The sequence below is a fragment of the Maniola hyperantus genome, chromosome 17 (assembly GCF_902806685.2).
Source record: "Maniola hyperantus chromosome 17, iAphHyp1.2, whole genome shotgun sequence".
Lineage (NCBI taxonomy): Eukaryota > Metazoa > Arthropoda > Insecta > Lepidoptera > Nymphalidae > Maniola > Maniola hyperantus.
This window is the reverse complement of record NC_048552.1, coordinates 447,674-468,845: the sequence shown is the minus strand read 5'-3', so window position 1 is coordinate 468,845 and position 21,172 is coordinate 447,674. Positions and strand designations below refer to the sequence as shown.

Sequence of the window (21,172 nt, the reverse complement as noted above, 5' to 3'; positions counted from 1 at the left end):
AAGAGACCTACACTCAACTGACTTAAAAGATAAACAAATCCCAGAAATCTCGCAGAAACGCGCAAACAATGCGATTTACCTGGCGCTTCAGATCTTTTAGAGTTATGTTTTTCACTCGTTGATTTTCAGTTCGCCATAACAAGTTTCTATGGGCCTCTTACGTATTTCAGCGAGAAGCATCTCAGTTATATAAAAAAAGGCCAGTGGCACATTGCTAGCTTATTGCGACATTTTTTAAGCTGTATTGCTACTGTTTCGCTGCAAAAAGTCGCGGTAGGCAATCTTCCTAATAACAAATTTAACCACCCTCACAGACTAAACGATCATTCAAGAGCACAGTCAGTGCGACAACGCTTTTGCTCAGATATTTCGGCGCATACCGCGAGTAGGGATATGTCAAATTGACAGTACCTACTCGGGTTGCTGCGCTAACTTTTATCACAATCCCTGTCCCAAAAAAATTGTTAACGTCCCGTTAAAATACATTTTAATTACGGCTAAGCAAGCACACATCTACACTTTTTACGATTTAGTATAGCTCTACATCTGTAATTTTGTGATCGAAACGACGGATGTGATTGAAACCACATCCATGTGGTAAATACTAATTCTTAAAACGCTTCCACATTTTTGATGTCGCAGTCGATGACAATAAGAATGACATCGATGCAGTCATAAGATCGCTAGTCGCCGATGATAAAAGTATTGTGTGTGCTTTGGCCTAAAACCGTTTCTATTACCTAATGTCCAGGAATAGAGTCCAATATAAGTTGCAGAAGTTAACTATTATTGTTGGTCTGGTGAGTCACAGCATAAGTGATTTAGCAGGCCAACAATTGCGCCAGAAATTGCGAAAATTACATATTATGTAATTAAATTATTTAATTAAATTAAATAATTTCTGCAAGAAAACTTTATTAAAAATTAATTAATTACCTATTTATTTCATAAAAACATTGTAAATAATAATATTATTGGTAGTAAAATCACATTTTAATACCATGACTGGAATGTTGAATTAAATCAATACTAGAATATCTATAAATAATATTAGGTATGTCTTTTAATAATGACTAAGTTTCATTTAGTGTAGTAATTTAATTATTCTATTCTTATACTTCCGGGCAGCTGATTTTTAGTCAATAATTCATACTGAATCCATTTTATTACCGATAAATTAAAAAGTATAGAAATTCAAAACATCGATAATAATTGTTTAAAATCAAAATAAGTCATCATTGATGTAACTGCTTTAGGATATACCTATCACTTTTGTAACACAGAAATAGTTCAAGCTGAATGTATCTGAAAAGGTGTACACTAAATTAACTCCGAAAAGCCTGCATCGTTAAAATTTTAAGCTCCGACGGTCTTCAATAATTAATTTGTTCGTCAGGATCACGAGCGAAAGCGATTCGCACCTGACCTGGTACTTAGTATGAGTAACATCTCACCAACGTTCGCGTTTGATAGAATTGGGATGATGCCTGTCAAAAAAAAATTATTTCTTAGGAATTATTAAATAGAGGGACTTCCAAAATTCGTAAAATCCACGTTCGCTGTTAGTTTTAAGTTTTTTGAATTACCGGTTTAACTAAACTGTTTTAGTCAAATTACGTCAAACGTTAGTTTTGTGACTTTTATATTAAGTCGCTGATTTGACTATAAGTCATCATCCCTAGTCAAGCGTCGAAATCATAGCATCGAAGTAATACGTAGCATCGAAGTAAAACGATTCTAAAAAAACCGGCCAAGTGCGAGTCAGGCTCGCGCAATGAGCGTTCCGTACTACAGTCATATTTTTTAGACATTTTGCACGATAATTCAAAAACTATGATGCATACAAATAAATAAAAATCTGTTTTAGAATTTACAGGTGAAGACCTTTCATATGATACCCCACTTGATATAGTCACTCACTTCGAAAGTTGAAAATACTAATTATTAGTTCATGACCACAATTTTTTTTTGTGTGATCTAACCCTAAATTCACGGTTTTCAGATTTTTCCCATATGATACCCCACTTGATATAGTCACTCACTTCGAAAGTTGAAAATACTAATTATTAGTTCATGACCACAATTTTTTTTTGTGTGATCTAACCCTAAATTCACGGTTTTCAGATTTTTCCCCAAATGTCAGCTATAAGATCTACCTACCTGCCAAATTTCATGATTCCAGGTCAACGGGAAGTACCCTGTAGGTTTCTTGACAGACAGACGGACAGACAGACAGACAGACAGACAACTAAGTGATCCTATAAGGGTTCCGTTTTTCCATTTGAGGTACCTACGGAACCCAAAAAAGAATTTTTAAATCAAAAGTTAAAAATTATAGTTATAAAAAATTCAGTACAACCAATTTTAATTTCACTAGGTTTTATAGCTGGCTGTAGATGTATAGACGAACTTGAGCTTCAAAACAACGTAAATTAGGTCCTTTTTACTTGAACGCTGAAGTGTTTCGACGGTCGAATTTTATTAATATTAGGTAAAATCTCATACTAAGTACATGTATGGTCCAAGTGTAAATCGATGCCAACGCAAAATTAAGATGACAAAGACTACAATCTATTACATACTCATAACTCAGTCACATGCAGTTTTGTTTAAAATAAAATAACAAAGATACAAATACAATCGCAGTATGACCCGAAGAACTATCATTAATGAATGAGCATGAATAGCGAAAGGGCTTTGAAAATTTTGGCCTAATTAGTAGTCCGCCATTTTGCTTTTTTCCAAAATTAATCAATAGCTGGCATTGTAAACAAACAAGTATTGTGTGGTAAGAAATTCTACCAAGGGGTCACGTCTCTGTAATAATATTATATAAGTTATCAAAATTGTACTGGTGACGTCATCAATGTAGCCACCAGTACAACTTTATATATATTTTTTTAAAGTATATTAGCCATTTTATATATGACCAATATTCCCCTTTCCCCTCCAACTAAGCGTAAAGCTTGTTGGTAGGAGTAGGTTCGACAATAGTGCAAGGGTGGGGTTCGAACCTCCGACCTTTCGGAATTCAGTCCGCTCCTTAACCGTTGAGCTATTGAGGCTATACTTTGATAGTTTATATCTCGGAATTGTGACACTTTGGAAGATTTTGTACTGCAAAACTTATTTTTATCGATTCCAGCTCTTGATTAATACAGGTTTAATGCGAGGCTGCTATTGAAAAAAAATGAAAATGGCGGACAGGTAGGCCGGCCAGGCTCCATACTAAAATATTCGAACCCCTTTTATGGATAACTTCAACAGACTTATACAAGAACTTATGGTACGTATAGCTCAACAGTCGTCCCGCAGCAGCTCAGGGCGATCATCTGCAGGCCATCGACGACAAGAGGTAGGTGAGCGCCGCGCAGCTCAGCTGGGAGGTGAGGTAGGAGGACGCGCGGTTGCTCGTCTGCATCGCCGCTGGGTGTTCTCCTGGAAACAATCTTGGTGATGGAATACAGCAAAAACAACGGTAAAATGCGTGTCCGACTCGCGCACCGAGAGTTCCATATCTTGGAAGCATACGTGAGATAACTTTTATGTGATACTAGCTTATGCTCGCGACTTCCGCGAGGACTACACCAATTTCAAACATCTATTTCACCCCCCTAGGGATTGAATTTTCACTCTCCAGGTCTTTATCTATACCCATGCCAAAAATCATGTCAATCCGTTGCACCGTTGCGAGTGAACAAACCAACAAATCAACAAACATTGTCATTGTCTGGTGGGAGGCTTCGGCCGTGGCTAGTTACCACCCTACCGGCAAAGCCGTGCTGCCAAGCGATTTAGCGTTCCGGTACGATGCCGTGTACAAACCAAAGGGGTATGGGTTTAATAAAAACTGCCATACCCCTTCCAGGTTAGCCCGCTATCATCTTAGACTGCATCATCACTTACCACCAGGTGAGATTGCAGTCAAGGGCTAACTTGTATCTGAATTAAAAAAAAAAAAACACACTTTCGCATTTATAATAAGGGTAGCCACTACTGCTATCTGCTGATGCTAAACGTCTCAAAATTAAAGTAGATCATTAAAACAACAGAGAATTTGTTTGAAGAGCTTCAATTAAAGTCTAAGCTAAAGTTCTGTACAAGCTTGAACTGAGTTCACAGAGAGGTGCAAACTTCACCACATTGTTTTGTATTCAACGATAGTTCACTGTAGTTGTATAATGCAGTAATTTGATACAAATTGAAGAGGAGTGTGAAGTGTAATGCAAGCGCTAACTGCCTGAGGGGGTTTGCGCGTTTCAACAGTATACTACACCACGTTTATTAGTTCATCATTAAAATCTACGAAACGGCGAATTTCTACGAAGCAGTTTTCCGTGGCGCTTAAAACAAAATTTACTGCGCTAGTTTCTATCAGAATGGCCATAGGTACCTACATACTAGGGGTGTTACGGATATTCGTATCCGCAAATGCGGAACATCCGCATTAATTCAGACATTCACATCCGCATCAATTAATGCGGAACTTTTACGGATGCGGATATTTGGGGGATATTTGTCTGGTGGGAGGCCTTGGCCGTGGCTAGTTACCACCCTACCGGCAAAGCCGTGCCGCCAAGCGATTTAGCGTTCCGGTACGATGCCGTGTACAAACCAAAGGGGTATGGGTTTAATAAAAACTGCCATACCCCTTCCAGGTTAGCCCGCTATCATCTTAGACTGCATCATCACTTACCACCAGGTGAGATTGCAGTCAAGGGCTAACTTGTATCTGAATAAAAAAAAAAAATAACGACCTGCAAAGAAATTGGGCGGCGCTAGCGGGAAAGCTACATTATTCCTGAGTGACATTGAAGATGAACACAAAAAACTAGAGAGCCCTACGAAATTTGTAATAAGCTACCCGTGCGAAGCCGGGGCAGGTCGCTAGTACGAAATAAAGACATAAAAGGAATAAAAAATATGAAGTCTTCCATATCCGTACTAATATTATAAATGCGAAAGTGTGTCTGTCTGTCCGTCCATCTGTCTGTCTGTCTGTCTGTTTGTCTGTCTGTCTGTCTGTTAGCTTTTTACGGCCCATCCATTTAACTGATTTTAAAGAAATTTTGTATAGAGGTAGGCTACTTTTGAATCAAAGAGTTCCCACAAAACTTTTAAAAACCTAAATCCACAGGAATGAAATCGCTGGCATCGTCTATGTAGTTGACTATAATTTTAACAAAAGTCTTACCATTTAACACATGAACGGAGACAGATGCTGGGTGTGCATTATTGGGAACGCAGGTGTAGTTGCCGGAGTCAGTCAGGGCGGCCTTGGTGACCAGCAGCTTGCTGGTGGTGCCGCCTTCCGTCTTCTCCGTCTCCAGGCTGATGCCGCCCCGCGGAGAGTCGAAGTCTACCACCGCGCTGCCATGGTACCTGATGGGAGAATTGAGATCCATTTATTTTGTTTCATTTAAAAGACGGATTATGAGAATAAACACAGAAACGATATTAATAAACAAAAAGTATAAACTGTCGCTTTCCAATAAAAAATGTAACAAAAGTGACAAATAAGCCAAAAGACAAAACTAGAAACAGCCGGAACTGAAAATTATTGAACAAAATTTACTAATTTACACATGTTTTGTGGGAGAAAAAAAAACTTAATAACACAATATTAATTAAAAATGATTGATTTAATAAATATCACCAATTTACATTTACTCATGTAGATAATATGGAGTTAGAAGAAAACAATAGAAACGATAAATTATACTATGGATAAAAACAAGAACAGATATTAAAATAATTCAGTTACCTAACATTAAGATTTAAAAAACAATTGAAAGTAATAGAAAAAAATATTAAAATTAAATAACAAAGCTAATGATTACTATGAAAGGAAATTCCAGAAATACCAAATTGAAATAAACATCAGATTGAACTCATAAAGATTATATTTATAGAATTTCGTAGTAATATTACAAAACTTGGTCCTCAAAGGAATGGAATTCACAAAAAAAAAATATATTTCAAAACGTTTAAACTATAACTTGAATATTATGATGATAAAAATATAATATAAGAAAGTGTATTCAAGTCTAATATTAATATTTTCCTAAAGGGATTTGTTGCAATTTTGTCATGTACCTCCAGAACGCTTTATAAATACAAATTGGCTTCGGGTAATCTATCTCGGGTCAATCTCCAGGGAAAGTAACGCTTTCTTGATTCACATCGAATTTAATCAAAATAAGCAAGATCCCAGGACCGCCAGACCTTACTTATTTTGCGAGAAACAAAATGTGTGGGATAGAGTAGTGTCAGTCTGTGCTATTAACGTACACATATCTGTTAGCTTTTGCCGACGGTCAATTTACAGGTATCAGCTGCTAAAAGCACCTGCTTAAACTATTACTCACTTTTCTTAGTTTGAGTGCTGATTTTAATGTATGTTTTAGATAATATGAGAATTGGTTATAAAATTAATATACAATATTGCCAGACACTTCGCGTTGCGTCGAGGGTAATTTTCGCCAGACGCTTTATAGCTCGCAAAAAATAACATACATAGTTTATCTTACTAATAGTCTGACTTTACTGACTGTAATTTTTATGTTGTAACACTCGGAAATTCACATAAGACTTTAAAAAAGCGAGTTATTTTTAAACACTGATATCTTTAAATTGAGCCCGGCACAAGCAAGAGATATACGTACATTAAAAGTACACACTGATTTTTTTGATTTTTAAATGTCATTTATTTTTATAATAATTACAAAAAACTTATGGAACAGTTTTTCAAGATAACTTATTGCTAACAACAGTATTAAATATTTGTTTGTACAGGCTTAACACCTTTATAAACATATTATACCTACATCTACATACGTAGTGTACAGACAATTAGATCCTATTTTATATTAATTTACCTATCGCTAAATCATAATATTATCATAATGTGCATTATATTTGAGCTATAACACACAGAAAAGTACACACTAACACTACTCTATCCCACACATTTTGTTTCTCAGAACATAAGTAACGTCTGGTGACACTGGGATCTTGGACCACTGGGAACGTAACGCTGTCTTGATTCACATCGAATTTAATCAAAAGAAAAATAGGAGAAAGCTGCGAAAACAGCAAATTCAATTTATAATATTTGACTTCCGCCTTTTATGTGTACCGAATTTAAGGTCACAAAAACGTTCCCCCATTGAGAACGAGGATCAAAGCGGGCGCTTCCTGGAGATTGCTTTATAAAAACCTCCTTATCTAGTCGGAGATTGGATATTGTTCTATATAGAGTGACTCAATATTGCTGTGATGTTATCAACAACTAAACCACCTAAAATATTTTGATTGAATTCTCGGGAAGTTTAATGAAATAACGTTAATCAATACATATTTCAAATCAGTAGCCATATTATTATAAATGTGAAAGTGTGTTTGTTTGTTGGTTTATTGGTTTGTCCTTCAATCACGTCACAAAAGAGCAACGGATCGACGTGATTTTTTTGCATGGGTATAGTAAAGGACCTGGAGAGTGACATATGCTACTTTTTATCTCGAGAAATCAAAGAGTTCCCACGGGATTTTTAAAAATCTAAATCCACGCGGACGTCGCGGGCATTAGCTAGCAAAAAATAAAGAAAAGAAATCATGGGCATCAACTTAATCATGATAAACTGATCACCGGCTTACTACTGAGCACATGACCATAGTCTACCTCGCTAGCCAAGTGCGGATTCCTTAGTTGCTTATAAATCAAAATTGTAAAATGAACACGATTTTCATTTCTTTTTATTCTTCAAGCAGAATACATAAAACAACTTTAAAATTGGAATGCAGTCTCAAATTGAAAGCTCAACTCGAACTTACCATAAAACAGAAGCACTCGAAGGCGGTGACGAGTGAACATTCACTGAGCACGTGAGAGATATCGTACTGCCTTTCTTCACGTACACATCCTGCGAGCCCCATATGGTTGCAGCCGCCGCTGTAACAAGCGAAAACAAACCTTGAGACGTGTGAAATAGAACACAAACCCCTCCAAATCTTTCGACTTTTATAGACTAGTCAACCGTGAAGTCTCAAGATTCAAACGTACAATTCTGTCTATATTGAGGCATGCTTTACATAGGTGAGGCTCTTCAGTTCGTAACGCACGTTCTTGGATTTTATCCAATCTATCCGGAAGTGGCAATTCGAAGTATCACTACAAGAGACTTATTTAATAAATGCGAAAGTGTATTTATTGGTTTGTTCTTCAATCACGCCGCAACGGAGCAACGGATTGACCTGATTTTTTACATGGATTTGAAGGCCTGAAGAGTGACAGGGATTTTTGAAAATCTAAATCCACTTGACAAAGTCGCGGGCATATTCAGCTAGTTCATTAAATTGCCAATATTTTTAAATAAGTACATTTTATTTAGAAATTGTTCTTTAACATAAATTATGACGTCACTAGTGCACTTACTAAGTAACATTAGGCTGCTTTTCCATCAGAGATGTGATATAGCATAGCGTTGCTATGGATGATATCTACCAAACATTTTCATTGCTCCAAATAGCTTAGCATTGGTGGAAACTGGAAACGGGTTCAACGAGGCTATGTATTTTATATGGAGGTATGCATGCTATGGATGAGCGCTACGGATGGGAGCTACGGATGGGAGCTACGAATGGGAGCTACGGATGCGCAAATGGTGTAGCTCTGTGCTCTCTCTACGTCGCGTCACTTAGCCCGAGTCGCGCATCTAGTCGCGCAGATACACCTCTTAGAATAAGAGGAAAAAGTCACATAGTTTCGTAGCTTAGCTTTGAGCTCATAGCACATCTCTGGTGGAAAACAGCCTTAATGACAGTTAATAAAAACCGAAGAATGCTAAAAACAAAACAAGAAAAAAAGTAAACAATTAGCATTGATCGCGTATTTCGTTGTAGCCTTCGTAGAGCCTTCAGCTTTTACAAAATAACGAAGATCTGGCACGCGCTGGTTCTCTCTCTAACAGTAATAAGTCGCCGATGCCATTATATCGATTAATGAATAACCTTTCAAAGCTAAAAATAAAAGGGCTGTCGAAACAAAAACGCTACGGGATGAAGGCGAAAGGGGTGCTAGGGAATAAAAGCATAAAGCTAATAATTGAGGACTAATGAATAAACAAAACGTAGTAGAGGGTGAGAGTACCTGAGGATTGGACCGGCGGCTGGGGCGCGGGGGTGAGGGACTCATCTGGAATTCACAAGACAACAGCTTAGGGAGGGAGGAGGAATACAAAATAGAATATGACCCTAATAGCTGGGCGCGAAACGATGCATTGTTAACTAATTTGCCTGCAGTATTACGCGTATGATCTGAGACAGAAATCGCCATATTATTTGCTCTATGTGTCATATGACAAACTCCTGAAAGGCCGGCAACGCATTGGTGGTTCCTCTAGTAATCCAAATGTTCATGGGCGGGCGATAATTACTTAACATCAGGTGACCCGCCTGTTCGTTTGCTCGCCATTTTGATTAAAAAAAATGTCATGTCAAAAGTACGATTTGCTCAAAGACCAACCACTATTACTTCCTTCCGTTACCGTATACTAAACCGTACATTAGACATGACATTTGACACATAGATCAAATATGGCGAGTCTTTTCTCAGTTTGTACGCGGTATATTTCGTTTTAAGTTTTTAGCAATTTATTTATTTAGTGCTATCGCACTATTCTATATTTAGAAACAATACGAAATGTAAATTCTGTTTAATTTATTTTATAGTTCTTTTTAATTTATTCTTAAGCTAGCAATTGAATTACAGTATGATTTAAAATCAGAAAGGTTTAGGCCATAGTCTGCCACGCTGACCCAGTGCAGATTAGCAGACTCCACCCACCTTTGAGAAGTTTCCACACAATGTTTTCTTTCACCATTTATAGCAAGTGATATTAATTAATTGCTTAAAACGCACATCGCTTCCAAAACTTAGTGATGCGAGCTCAGGATTGCACCCCCAGCCTTCCGATTATAAGGAAAATATCTAAACCACTAGGCTATTACCGTTATTACTAACCTCTCTCGCTAACTTGAATACGAATGAGAAAAAATCAACATGAAAAATTTCATGTGCCAAATGTATAGGTACTTTTTATCTTTTCCGCGCTAGTTTTTCATCTTGCTCGTTTGTTGTAATACGAGACTCATTTATCAGTGCACGCTCGACTCCCAGAAATATATCAAGCGTGCCGCTCAAATTCTGCTCCGGCCAATTACAGCGCTTGTTATGCTGAAAAATGTTGGACGCCAGCGAAATGTGTATAAATATCATACGCAACTATAAGCTTTCTGATATCGCGTTTCGCTCACAGCGCTTCATTCGCTTTATTAGCTTATTAATTCTCTGAAATTTCTCTAGTCGCTTAACAGTGTAGAAAACATTGTTGAACTAACGTTGCTAGAATTCGAGAGACGAAACTCAATGACGTCACAGTACAATGGACTTAAAGAGCCTTGAATTGAAGTCAAAAATTCAATGCCAATGATTTTAATTTCGCAACGTTTCCGCTTGGAGCGCTGGCTGTAGATGTGTAGACAAACTTGAGCTTTAAAACAAGGTAGTTAATATTGCGCGATTGCGGTAGAATGTCAGCTACAATGTCACAATCACAATCACCTCTGATTGGTTGACGCTCGCTCACTATTGGTTACAATGCATTGTTGCAACAAGAAAAGCACAAATTCAGCCAATCACAACAATTGAGATTGCAATAATGATTGATGCAGGTTTTACGAATACTATCAACGTTGGTGAGACATAAAATCTCGTCTTAAGCGTACAGACGAGTTTCAAACACGAGTCGCAGGGAGCCGCTGGATTCAGGCTGCCCAAGACTGTGGCATGTGGAAGTCCTACAAGAAACCTATGTTCAGCAATTGACATAGTTTTGGATTGGTTGATATAGATGATGACCATCGATATAAATGACAAGATATGGTCAAGCGAACAAAATTTTTAACGGTTTAGAAACCAAATAAATCAGCGCCACCTTTTAGATACTAGAGAACGACCCGTTTGAAATCCAGACGTCACTGAGGTTGCATTGGTGCATATGTATTAAATATAAGCACCAAATGAGTCGGTGCCATTTTGTTTGTTCAATAACCCTGTCCATACGAAGTAATGATGATGATGACAAAGTTTCTCGTAAAGATATTATAAACAAGCTAAATTTATCTTATTCACGATTCACGCTAAATTTATTCTTGGGAAAAAATATTATGTTAATTTCCCTAAAATACCTTCCGTGTAATATGCCAAGGTTCGGAAAGTTTGTAGAAATTACTGGAGCATGAAAATAAATTAGCGTACGAACACTTTGGGTCGGATGTCGTTAGTATTATTTTACAAGTGATGTGACGTCATAAGTGTGTAAAGTACAACAGAAAAGAAATATCATTTGCATATTACACAAAATAACATTCGGGCTATTTAAAAAAAAACCCGGCCAAGTGCGAGTCAGGCTCGCGCACCGAGTGTTCCGGTACTACAGTCGTATTTTTTCGACATTTGCACGATAAACCAAAAATTATGATGCATAATAATAAAAAATAATCTGTTTTCGAATGCACAAGTGAAGGCCTTTTATATGATACCCCATTTGATATAGCTATCTTACTTTGAAAATTGAAAACACTAATAATAATTAGTTCATGGTGCCAGACAGACAACAAAGTGATCCTATAAGGGTTCCGTTTTTCGTTTTGAGGTACGGAACCCTAAAAACAAATGCAATATGCTCATAATATCTAGTTTTCAGCTAACAATATTTAACCGTTATTTATTTTGTTGCTAAAATTATAACTTGCTTTATCGAAGTTTGATACGCAAATTGAAAAACTTATACTCAATACAAACAAAGTAATGTGATCTGTATTTTATTTTTCCTACAAACAAACTAGGAAAGTATTACAAAAAACGGATCCAAATATCGTTATTCTAATGTAATAGAGGTCCGGGAGACCAGGGAGGTCGCATGTTTGATTCGAGGACAACTTCAAAAAGGATTGGAGCATTTCGGATAGCCTTCACCTTGAGACGTGATGAAGTTACCCTTCTTAAGCTATCTAGGTATTATATAAAGAGATCTAGCCTGACCTCCGCTAAAAGAGCTTCTTATTTTGATTCTTCTGATTCTTACAAAGTAAAGATCTATTTAAATACTAGCTGACCCGGCGAACTTCGTACCACCTAACAATCGATTCTTTCATTTTTTTAATACTTTAAATTTTTCTCTCCGTAAGAACCATCCTCGTACTGTGCTCGTACTTCTACTTCTACTTCTACTTTTTTACTTAAAAAAAAAAATAGCGAAATCGGTTCAGCTGTTTCATGATTCATTTTTATATATAGATATTCCATGCAGGGATGTGGCGACATCCGCTAAGAAAGGGTTTTTGAAAATACAAACCCTAAGAGGATAAAATAGGGGTTTGAAATTTGTGTACCTACTTGACGTGGATGAAGTCTCAGGCATAAGTTAGTATTAAATGAATATCATTTTGCTCTTAATAAATCTCAAGAATCAAAGAGAGTTATTTTCAAAATGGAGAGTTATTCAAACGATTCCCAAATTAAGCAAAGTCCCCAAAGAGAACTACGAAGCTTAAATGTGAATTAAATATCAAGTTACACTCAATATCGCTCGACATTGGCTTAAGGTATTTTATTACCGACCAACCAAGCGTATACCTCCAAAGAAGGGATTTAGGGTACTGAATCGTGTAACACAATTATTTACAGATAGTAGATTATTTGCTAAAGTTTACAATAACTTTGACAATAACAAAATGTAATTATAAACAAGAACCAAACTAAAGTTATATCCATACTTTTATACTAAGTCTAAATATATAAAAGATAAAGGTAAACTGACTGGCTGACTGACTGACACACTGTACCCGTAGTACAAGATTTTACGTCTTACCAAACCAAACCAAATTCGAGAGTCGAAATACTTCCGCGTTACAGTAAACGGGATCTTAAATACCTTGTTTTAAAGCTCAAGTTTGTCTACACTTCTACAGCCAGCGCTCCAAGCGGAAACATTGCGAAATTAAAATCAGTGGCATTGAATATTTGACTTCAATTCAAGGCTGTTTAGGTCCGTTTTACTGTAACGCGGAAGTATTTCGACTCTCGAATTTGGTTTATTTTGGTGAGACGTAAAATCTTGTACTATGGGTACTGATCTATCAACGTACAGCTGAAACTACTGGACGAGTTGGGCTGGGCATGCAGATAGCTATTATGACGTAGGTATCCGCTAGTAAGGGATTTTTGAAAATTCAACCCCTGGGGGTAAAATAGGTGTTTAAAATTTGTGTAGTCCACGCGGACGAAGTCGCGGCAATAAGCTAGTAATATTATAAATGCGATGGTGTATCTTACTATGTAACTGTCCTTTTCACAGCCTAAATTTGACCAATTTCGACATTAAATATAAAGCATGCACCCTTAACATAGATACGCTTGCTACGCTACGCTTGATGTTTATCTTGAAGATACTGTTTATCTCGTGAAATCAAAGATTTTCCTCGGGATTTTAATCACCAAACAAACAAACAAAGCAAAAAAAAAAAAGTTAGCGAATCACCCCACTTGCACTGGCCTGCATTGTCGAATGTATTAAAAAAAGGGCCGAGCTGAAAAAATCTGGCTGATTCTATTCTTTTTTAAAGATTATTAGCGAAGTTTATTATGCTGAATAATATTCCCCTTTCCCCTCCAACTAAGCGTTGTACTAGGACTAGGTACGTCGATAGTGCAACGGGTGGGGTTTGAACCGGCGACCTTTCGGATTTAAGTCCGCTCCTTTAACCGTTGAGCTATCGAGGCGATTTATTGTATTAGATAAAGCCGGTTCTTATGAAAATATCCAATTAATTTTAAATACCTAAAGAATTCAGTACTAAAACTTTAATGCCACATTTTGAGTTAATTAAAGAGAGTAGGTAATTTGAATGAAGAGGTCCGCAAGAACTTATAAAAACCATCAAGTTTTACCGGTGTCTTAGTTGGGGCCTGTTCAATTATTCATCAAGAGTTAATAACTACCGAGTCTTAGCATACCTAACTCTCTCATTTGCAATTTAGTAATATTTTTCATAATATTATTCATTTTTGAGTGTTCCGTATCCAACTACTCCGCTGTCTGCCCGTCTGTCCGTCTGTCACCAGGTTGTATCGTATGTATATTATAAATGTGAAAGTGTGGATGTTTGGATGTTTGTTACTCAATCACGCAGAAACGGCGTAATGGATTTGGATGAAATATGAAATGGAGATAGATTACTCCCTTGATTAACACATAGGCTACTTTTTATTCCGGAAAATCAAAGAGATCCCAAGGGATTTTGAAAAATGTAAATCCACGCAGATGAAGTCACGGGCATCAGCTAGTAAAAAATAAATCGTAAGTGCTCATATGAAATGTGAGGAAAGTAATCCTACATGCCCCGTCGTCGCCCGACGCGTGTAATGTGCTGATACAAAGTGGCGACATTAGCCGCGCCCAGCCGCCCAGCCGCCCAGCCGCCCAGCCGCCCAGCCGCCCACGTATGCCGAGACATATTGCCCTAATCACAACTTATTTGTAGGAAATTTTAAGAGAAAACATTTTCACGGGCACAATATCTCCTACAAGCTTATGCTCGCGACTGCGTCCGCGTGGACTATACAAATTTCATACCCGTATTTCACCCCCTTGGGGGTGGAATTTTCAAAAATCCCTTCTTAGCGGATGTCTACGTCAGAATAGCTCTCTGCATGCCAAATTTCTGCCCAATTCGTCCAGTAGTTTTAGCTGTGCGTTGATAGATCAGTCAGTCAGACCTTTTCCTTTTATATATTTAGAAGACTAGTTTATGCTCGCGACTTCGTCCGCGTGGACTACACAAATTTCAAACCCCTATTTCATGCCCTTAGGGGTTGAATTTTCAAAAATCCTTTCTTAGCGGATGCCTACGTCATAATAGCTATCTGCACGCCAGATTTCAGCCCGATCCGTCCAGTAGTTTGAGCTTTGCGTTCATAGATCAGTCAGTCAGTCAGTCAGTCGCCTTTTGATTTTATATATTTAGACTAGAGATGCTCGGGACTTTGTTCGAGTGGATTAGTAGTACTCTATAGGTTTTCTTGACAGCTACACGGCAGACGAACAGACAAACAACAAAGTGATCCTATAAGGGAATTTTTTATCCTTTGGAGGTACGGAACCTTAAAAAAATATTTAAAAACTAGCTTATGCCCGCGACTTCGTCCGCGTGGACAACACAAATTTCAAACCCCTATTTTACCCCCTTAGCGGTTGAATTTTCAAAAATCCTTTCTTAGCGGATGCCTACGTCATAATAGCTATCTGCATACCAAATTTCAGCCCGATCCGTCCAGTAGTTTGAGCTGTGCGTTGATAGATCAGTCAGTCAGTCAGTCAGTCAGTCAATCAGTCAGTCACCTTTTCCTTTTATATTAAAAAAAAAAAAAAACTTATATAAATATGATTATGAATCACCTTCGACGCTCAACACGACGGCCATGTTGATTTTGGGCTCGGTATTGATCTGGCACTCGTACACGCCCGCGTCCCGCGGCTGCACGTAGTCCACCTTGAGGTCCCAGTCGTCGGAGGGCTCGGGGTGCAGCACGCTGAAGCGCGCGTCGCCCGTGTACGTGAAGATGTGCGACGTCAGTATGTGCAGGTCTCGTTTCCTCATCCATGATACCTGCCACACAAATTTGCATTAGAGCCTCAATAGCTCAACGGGTAAAGGAGTGGACCCGTTGCACTATTGGCGTACCTACTCCTAGCACAAGCGTGACGCTTAGTTGGAGAGGAAAGGGGAATATTTAGTCATAATTAACATGGCTAATACTCGTTAAAAAAATATATAATCACTAAAGTCCCGCAAATTGCTAATGCGCGTGGCTGCTATTTTAGTGACGTCAGCACTAGACTGAAGTTTCGAGCTGATAGTAGGTATATTTTTACTTAAATATACGTCAAATGACGTCATTTGGATGTTAATGAGACATGGTTCCAGCGAAATAGCAACTTGCGGGACTTATCCCTACCCATATTATCACTGCCTCACTATATTATAAATGCGAAAGTGTGTTTGTTTTATGGTTTGTTGGTTCGTTGGTTTGTCCTTCAATCACGCCGCAACAGAGCAACGGATTAACGTATTTTTTGCAGGGGTATAGTTTAAGACCTCGCGAGTGACATATGCTACTTTTTATCCCAGAAAATCAAAGAGTTTCCACGGGATTTTTAAAAACTTAAATCTACGCGGATGAAGTCGCGGGCATCAGCTAGTTGATAATAAAGTCTGTTCAGCATAATTAATAGAATAGCTAGCTGATGCCCGAGACTTCGTCTGCGTGGAATTAGGTTTTTAAAAATCGAAGAAAAAAAATCGAAATTTTCCGGGATAAAAAGTAGCCTATTTCACTCTCCAGATCTTTATCTAAACCCGTGCAAAAAAATCACGTCAATCCGTTCCACTGTTGCGACGTGATTGAAGGACAAACCGACAAACCAACAAACAAACACACTTTCGCATTTATAATAAGGATATTGATTTCAGAACTCTGCAAAAGCAAAGTTTAATTCCAAGATACCGTCTGAACCGAATACTTGAACCGAATATTGTTGTGTACACTGACTGTGCAGCATAAATCATGTCAAATATAACGCCGAAAAATTGTTGTAAATAGCCTCAGATAACCCTTCCCAAGTCCCAACCTATGTCAGCACCTGCAGTATAAAATATCATTTTTCAACGTCGATCTCCCTGGGCTTCGATACCCGGACCCGCTCCACTGCCCTCCATATTAATGGTGGAGGATCTACAACCCATTTCGGGGAAATAAATAGCTCTCTGACATGTCCCGCGATGCATTATAATGTTTTGTGCGGGATGAATTATCTAACGTCCTTTTTCGGGATTTGCCAAGGACATGTTTGAGTGTGATACTTCGTTCAAATTTTTGGGTAGCATTTTGCTGCCTTTATAATATGACTAGCTTATGCTCGCGACTTCGTCCGCGTGGACTACAAAATTTCAAACCCCTATTTCACCCCCTTAGGAGTTGAATTTTCAAAAATCCTTTCTTAGCGGATGCCTACGTCATAATAGCTATCTGCATGCCAAATTTCAGCCCGATCCGTCCAGTTGTTTGAGCTGTGCGTTGATAGATCAGTCAGTCAGTCAGTCAGTCAGTCAGTCACCTTTTCCTTTTATATATCTAGACTAGGTTCTAACTTTACTAACTTTATTCATACAAAGTGAAACTAACTACTGAAATTTCACCGGTATAATAAGGACACTTTTAACGTACGAAAATAGAGGGTTCTATGAGATGGGACTAATGTTGTTTGCAAAAATAAGTTTTGACACCCTTAAAGCGAAACAGTACATCATTATAAATTTAACGTATACTTATATCTGAGTTTGTGTATCTGACTGTCTGTCGGAGGCATGGTATCCGATTTGAATGCGGTTTCTTTTATTCTTGCGTAAATTGTGACATTTGAGGCTTTGTAGGAGTTTCTGCTGATCATCATCATCATCATCAGCCTGTAGACGTCCACTGTTGGACATTTCGTATCCAGCCACTTCAAGTCAGCCTCTTTATATCGTCGGTCCATCATGCTGGAAGGCATCCCACACTACGCTTGCTTAAACGCGGTCTCCACTCAAGGACTTTCCGGCTCCAACGGCCATCGCCTCTACGACAGGCATGACCTGCCCACTGCCACTTCAGCTTGCTAATATTTTGGGCTATGTCAGTGACCTTGGTTCTCCTGCGGATCTCCTCATTTCGGATCTTATCACTCCGGGAAACTCCTAACATAGCCTTCTCCATAGCTCGCTGAGTGACTTTGAATTTGCTGACGGATGTTACCAATAGCTGTTACAACCTTAGCTTATAAATTACTGGTAAAGCTTAACCAGAAATCAGCAACTTTATAAACCAATCCACTAGCTGATGCCCGCTACATCGTACGCGTGGATTTCGATTTTTAAAATTCCCGTGGGAACTCTTTGATTTCCCGGGATAAAAAGAAGCCTATGTCACTCTCCAGGTCTTTAACAATAACCATACAAAAAATCACGTCGATCCGTTGCTCCGTTGCGACGTGATTGAAGGACAAACCAACAAACAAATACAATTTCGCATTTATAATACGGGTACTGATAGCTAGATGTTTATTTTTCACAATGCACAAAACGGTTGCTTGTTCAAATCTAATAATGTAAGTAAGCGGGCAAAATATTCTCGTCCGCATTTAATCATCCAAATGGGATGCTGAGTTTGAGCAAAAAAAGTCTTCCGCTTATCTGTTACTTAATTTTATTATTTTGAAGGGCTGTAAAGAGGCTGGATGCTCCATCTTACTTAATTACGACGCAGGCTTAGCAAGGCTCACTCTAATAACGTTCAAAAACAAAAACCCAACAAAGGCACGAATTTGTTCACTAATTTCTCCCGGGCCCTCAAATTAAAAAATATAATTTACGTTTTGGGGTATAAAATAAACGCTTATTGTTGATATTTTACTAAAAACAGCACAGAGTGAAGAAGAAGAAGAAGAGGGACAGATAGACGGCGGGAAGCGACTTTGTTTTATATATAATACTATGTAGAGATTATAAAAGTAACAAAAAACTAACTAGTATTAATGTACTGACGGTACATTTGTAAAGGTACTGCTGTTTTACAGTTTCGTTGTTAATAAATAACAGTTAACCAAATTAGGACGCGACGGGGCAACTTCCCCCAAGGTCAGCCCCACTTCACAGGCTCGTCCTAAATTCCAATTTAACTTGTAATCCCTAACTTCCTTGGGCGATAAAGATGAAAATAAAAAAAACTTTAAATTAGTTTCAAGCTTTACCCTATAGGTAAGAACATGAATAATTTATTTTATAATTTTTATAGTATTTTACCTACACTTCGAGGAAATTTCTAAATAATTTTAAAAACATATCAAAAATTACGGACCGGCAGGAATCGAACCCGCGTCTCGTGGGATCGCGCCCGACGCTCTGACCAGTAAGCTACGGCACGCTTGCTGCCAGTGGCGAAATTTGTGATATGTATGTTCACTCAGTACTAAAGCGACTGTTTATGCCATCTAGTAGCACGTAGCGACACTTTTGCAGTCATCGAAACTACTTTCAAAGACCCATATTACTTACATATCCATATATCATTAACACATATTTTTTGTGATGCAACCACAAATTCAAGGTTTTCGGATTTTTTCCCCTTACGTGTGCTATATTTACCTACTTGTAAATTTTACGATTATAGGTCAACGAGAAGTACCCTATAGGTTTCTTGACAGACAGACAACAAAGTGATCCCATAAGGGTTGCGTTTTTCCATTTGAGGTACGGAACCCTAAAAACATGATAAGGATAAGCTCAGTGACCGTTCTACGCGGGTCACCTCGGCCGTTTTATGAGCTCATTAATCAATATAAGCTGCGTCGTAAATCGGGGTATTACTACTCGGTATAATATCGGAGCCTATAGTAACTCACGGAGGTCTAGATGTAAGGGTGTTAATTAAGATTCACGTGGTAATAAAGGCAAATTCCTTAGCATAATATCTCTCAAATTGTAATCAATGGCTATTTATTATCGTATTCCATATTTGGCATACATTTTGTCAATAAATAAATAATTAACGATTGGATCTCGACAGCAAGAAAACAAAAAGATACCTATTTAGAAAATTGTAAAAGTAGGTAAAATAAAGAGCGACCGCCGACTTTCTCGCTGGTTCTCTCGTTAGGAATAAAAGCATTCTGAACCAGTGCTAAAATTAGTGACAATACAAAATAACTTGATTTTTTTTGTTTGAATGTAAAATCTTTCGCTTTCTAGTTCAAAATGAGGTTAATAAAAATAAAGGTTAATAAAAACAATTGAAGTTTTTTATTTTTTATAAAAAAAAAATTACAGTGTTTTACCTACACTTTAAGGAAATTTCTAAATAAGTTTAAATAGGTACATATTAAAAATTGCGGACCAGCAGGAATCGAACCCGCGTCTCGTGGGATCGTGCCCGACTCTCTAACCACTAAGCTACGCTAGTAGTAGTAGTAGTAAGCTAGTAGTCCACGCGGACGAAGTCGCGGGAATAAGCTAGTTTAATATATTTTTCTTTAACAACCATTAGACTCGGTTCACTCGCTCGTCTAAGCTAATTAGGTCACCGTAACTTAATCAGCAGAATCAATTAATTATTCGTTTAATTAACCTAATTATGTCTATTTTATCAGAATTAAGATAAAATATATATAGTGATTTATTAGCAATCTTACTATACTACATAGTACTATAATATTTTAAATGTGAATGTGAAAATTGCGGAACCGGCAGGATTCGAACCTACGTCTTCTGGGTTCGCGCCCGACGCCTTGACCTCTAGGCCAAGGTTCACTCAGCACTAAAGCGACTGTTAATGCCATCTAGTAGAGAAGATGTACTAACTGTTCTGTTCCCTATGTGCTTCGCTCTGCACCTCAGTATCGCGGACTGGCCGACGACGGCCGACACGTTTCTGGGCGACACGTCGTCGAAGTACGGCCGCTCCGCTCTCAGCTCGCCGCTGCCTCCGACGCCTGGCAGGGCTCCTAGACCTGCGGACAAAACAACACTAAATTCCTCATACGCATGGCTAAGGTTTGGAATACTCTTCCACGATATGTGTTTCCTACCAATTACAACCCGGGTATCTTTAAAACGAGAGTGAATAGGCATCTTCTAGGTAAACGCGTCCCATCTTAGGCCGCATAATCACTTTCTATCAGGTGTGATTGTGGTCTAACGTTTGCCTATAATGACGGCTGGTATAACGGTTGCCGTTTGCCTTGCTATAGTAGCAGAGAAGAAAATTTCTGGATTATCCCGGCACCGAAGCTGTGGAATATCCTTCCAGCGTCCGTGTTTTTTGCCAATTTGGACCCTTCTCACTCTGAGAGGAGACACGGCTCATTAATAGGTTGATCATGATGATAATTTGGATTCTGTCAAGGCAAGAGTGAATAAGAATCTTCTAGGCAAGCGCGCTCCAGCCTCTAGGTTGTACAAATATTTTTTCAAATTTTTAAATTAATAATATTTTCCAGCAGAAATTACTCTATTTTTA

The 21,172-nt window shown here is 38.1% G+C and overlaps 1 protein-coding gene across 2 annotated transcripts in view; it reads right to left on the bottom strand.

Moving 5' to 3' along the window:
- Window positions 1-3,007: 3,007 nt before the first annotated feature.
- LOC117990194 (zwei Ig domain protein zig-8-like) overlaps window positions 3,008-21,172 on the bottom strand; it is a 249,452-nt gene continuing 231,287 nt past the window's right edge. Inside the window, exons 3-8 of one of the 2 annotated variants that reach the window (XM_069504358.1) lie at window positions 20,515-20,663; window positions 15,519-15,729; window positions 9,149-9,193; window positions 7,834-7,951; window positions 5,195-5,382; window positions 3,008-3,438 (exon numbers count right to left, since the gene is read on the bottom strand). In XM_069504358.1, the coding sequence (XP_069360459.1) occupies window positions 3,329-3,438; window positions 5,195-5,382; window positions 7,834-7,951; window positions 9,149-9,193; window positions 15,519-15,729; window positions 20,515-20,663 (821 nt within the window). In that variant the 3' untranslated portion in view covers window positions 3,008-3,328. The remainder of the gene's footprint in view (window positions 3,439-5,194; window positions 5,383-7,833; window positions 7,952-9,148; window positions 9,194-15,518; window positions 15,730-20,514; window positions 20,664-21,172) is intronic. The other variant, XM_069504359.1, reaches the window with a different exon arrangement.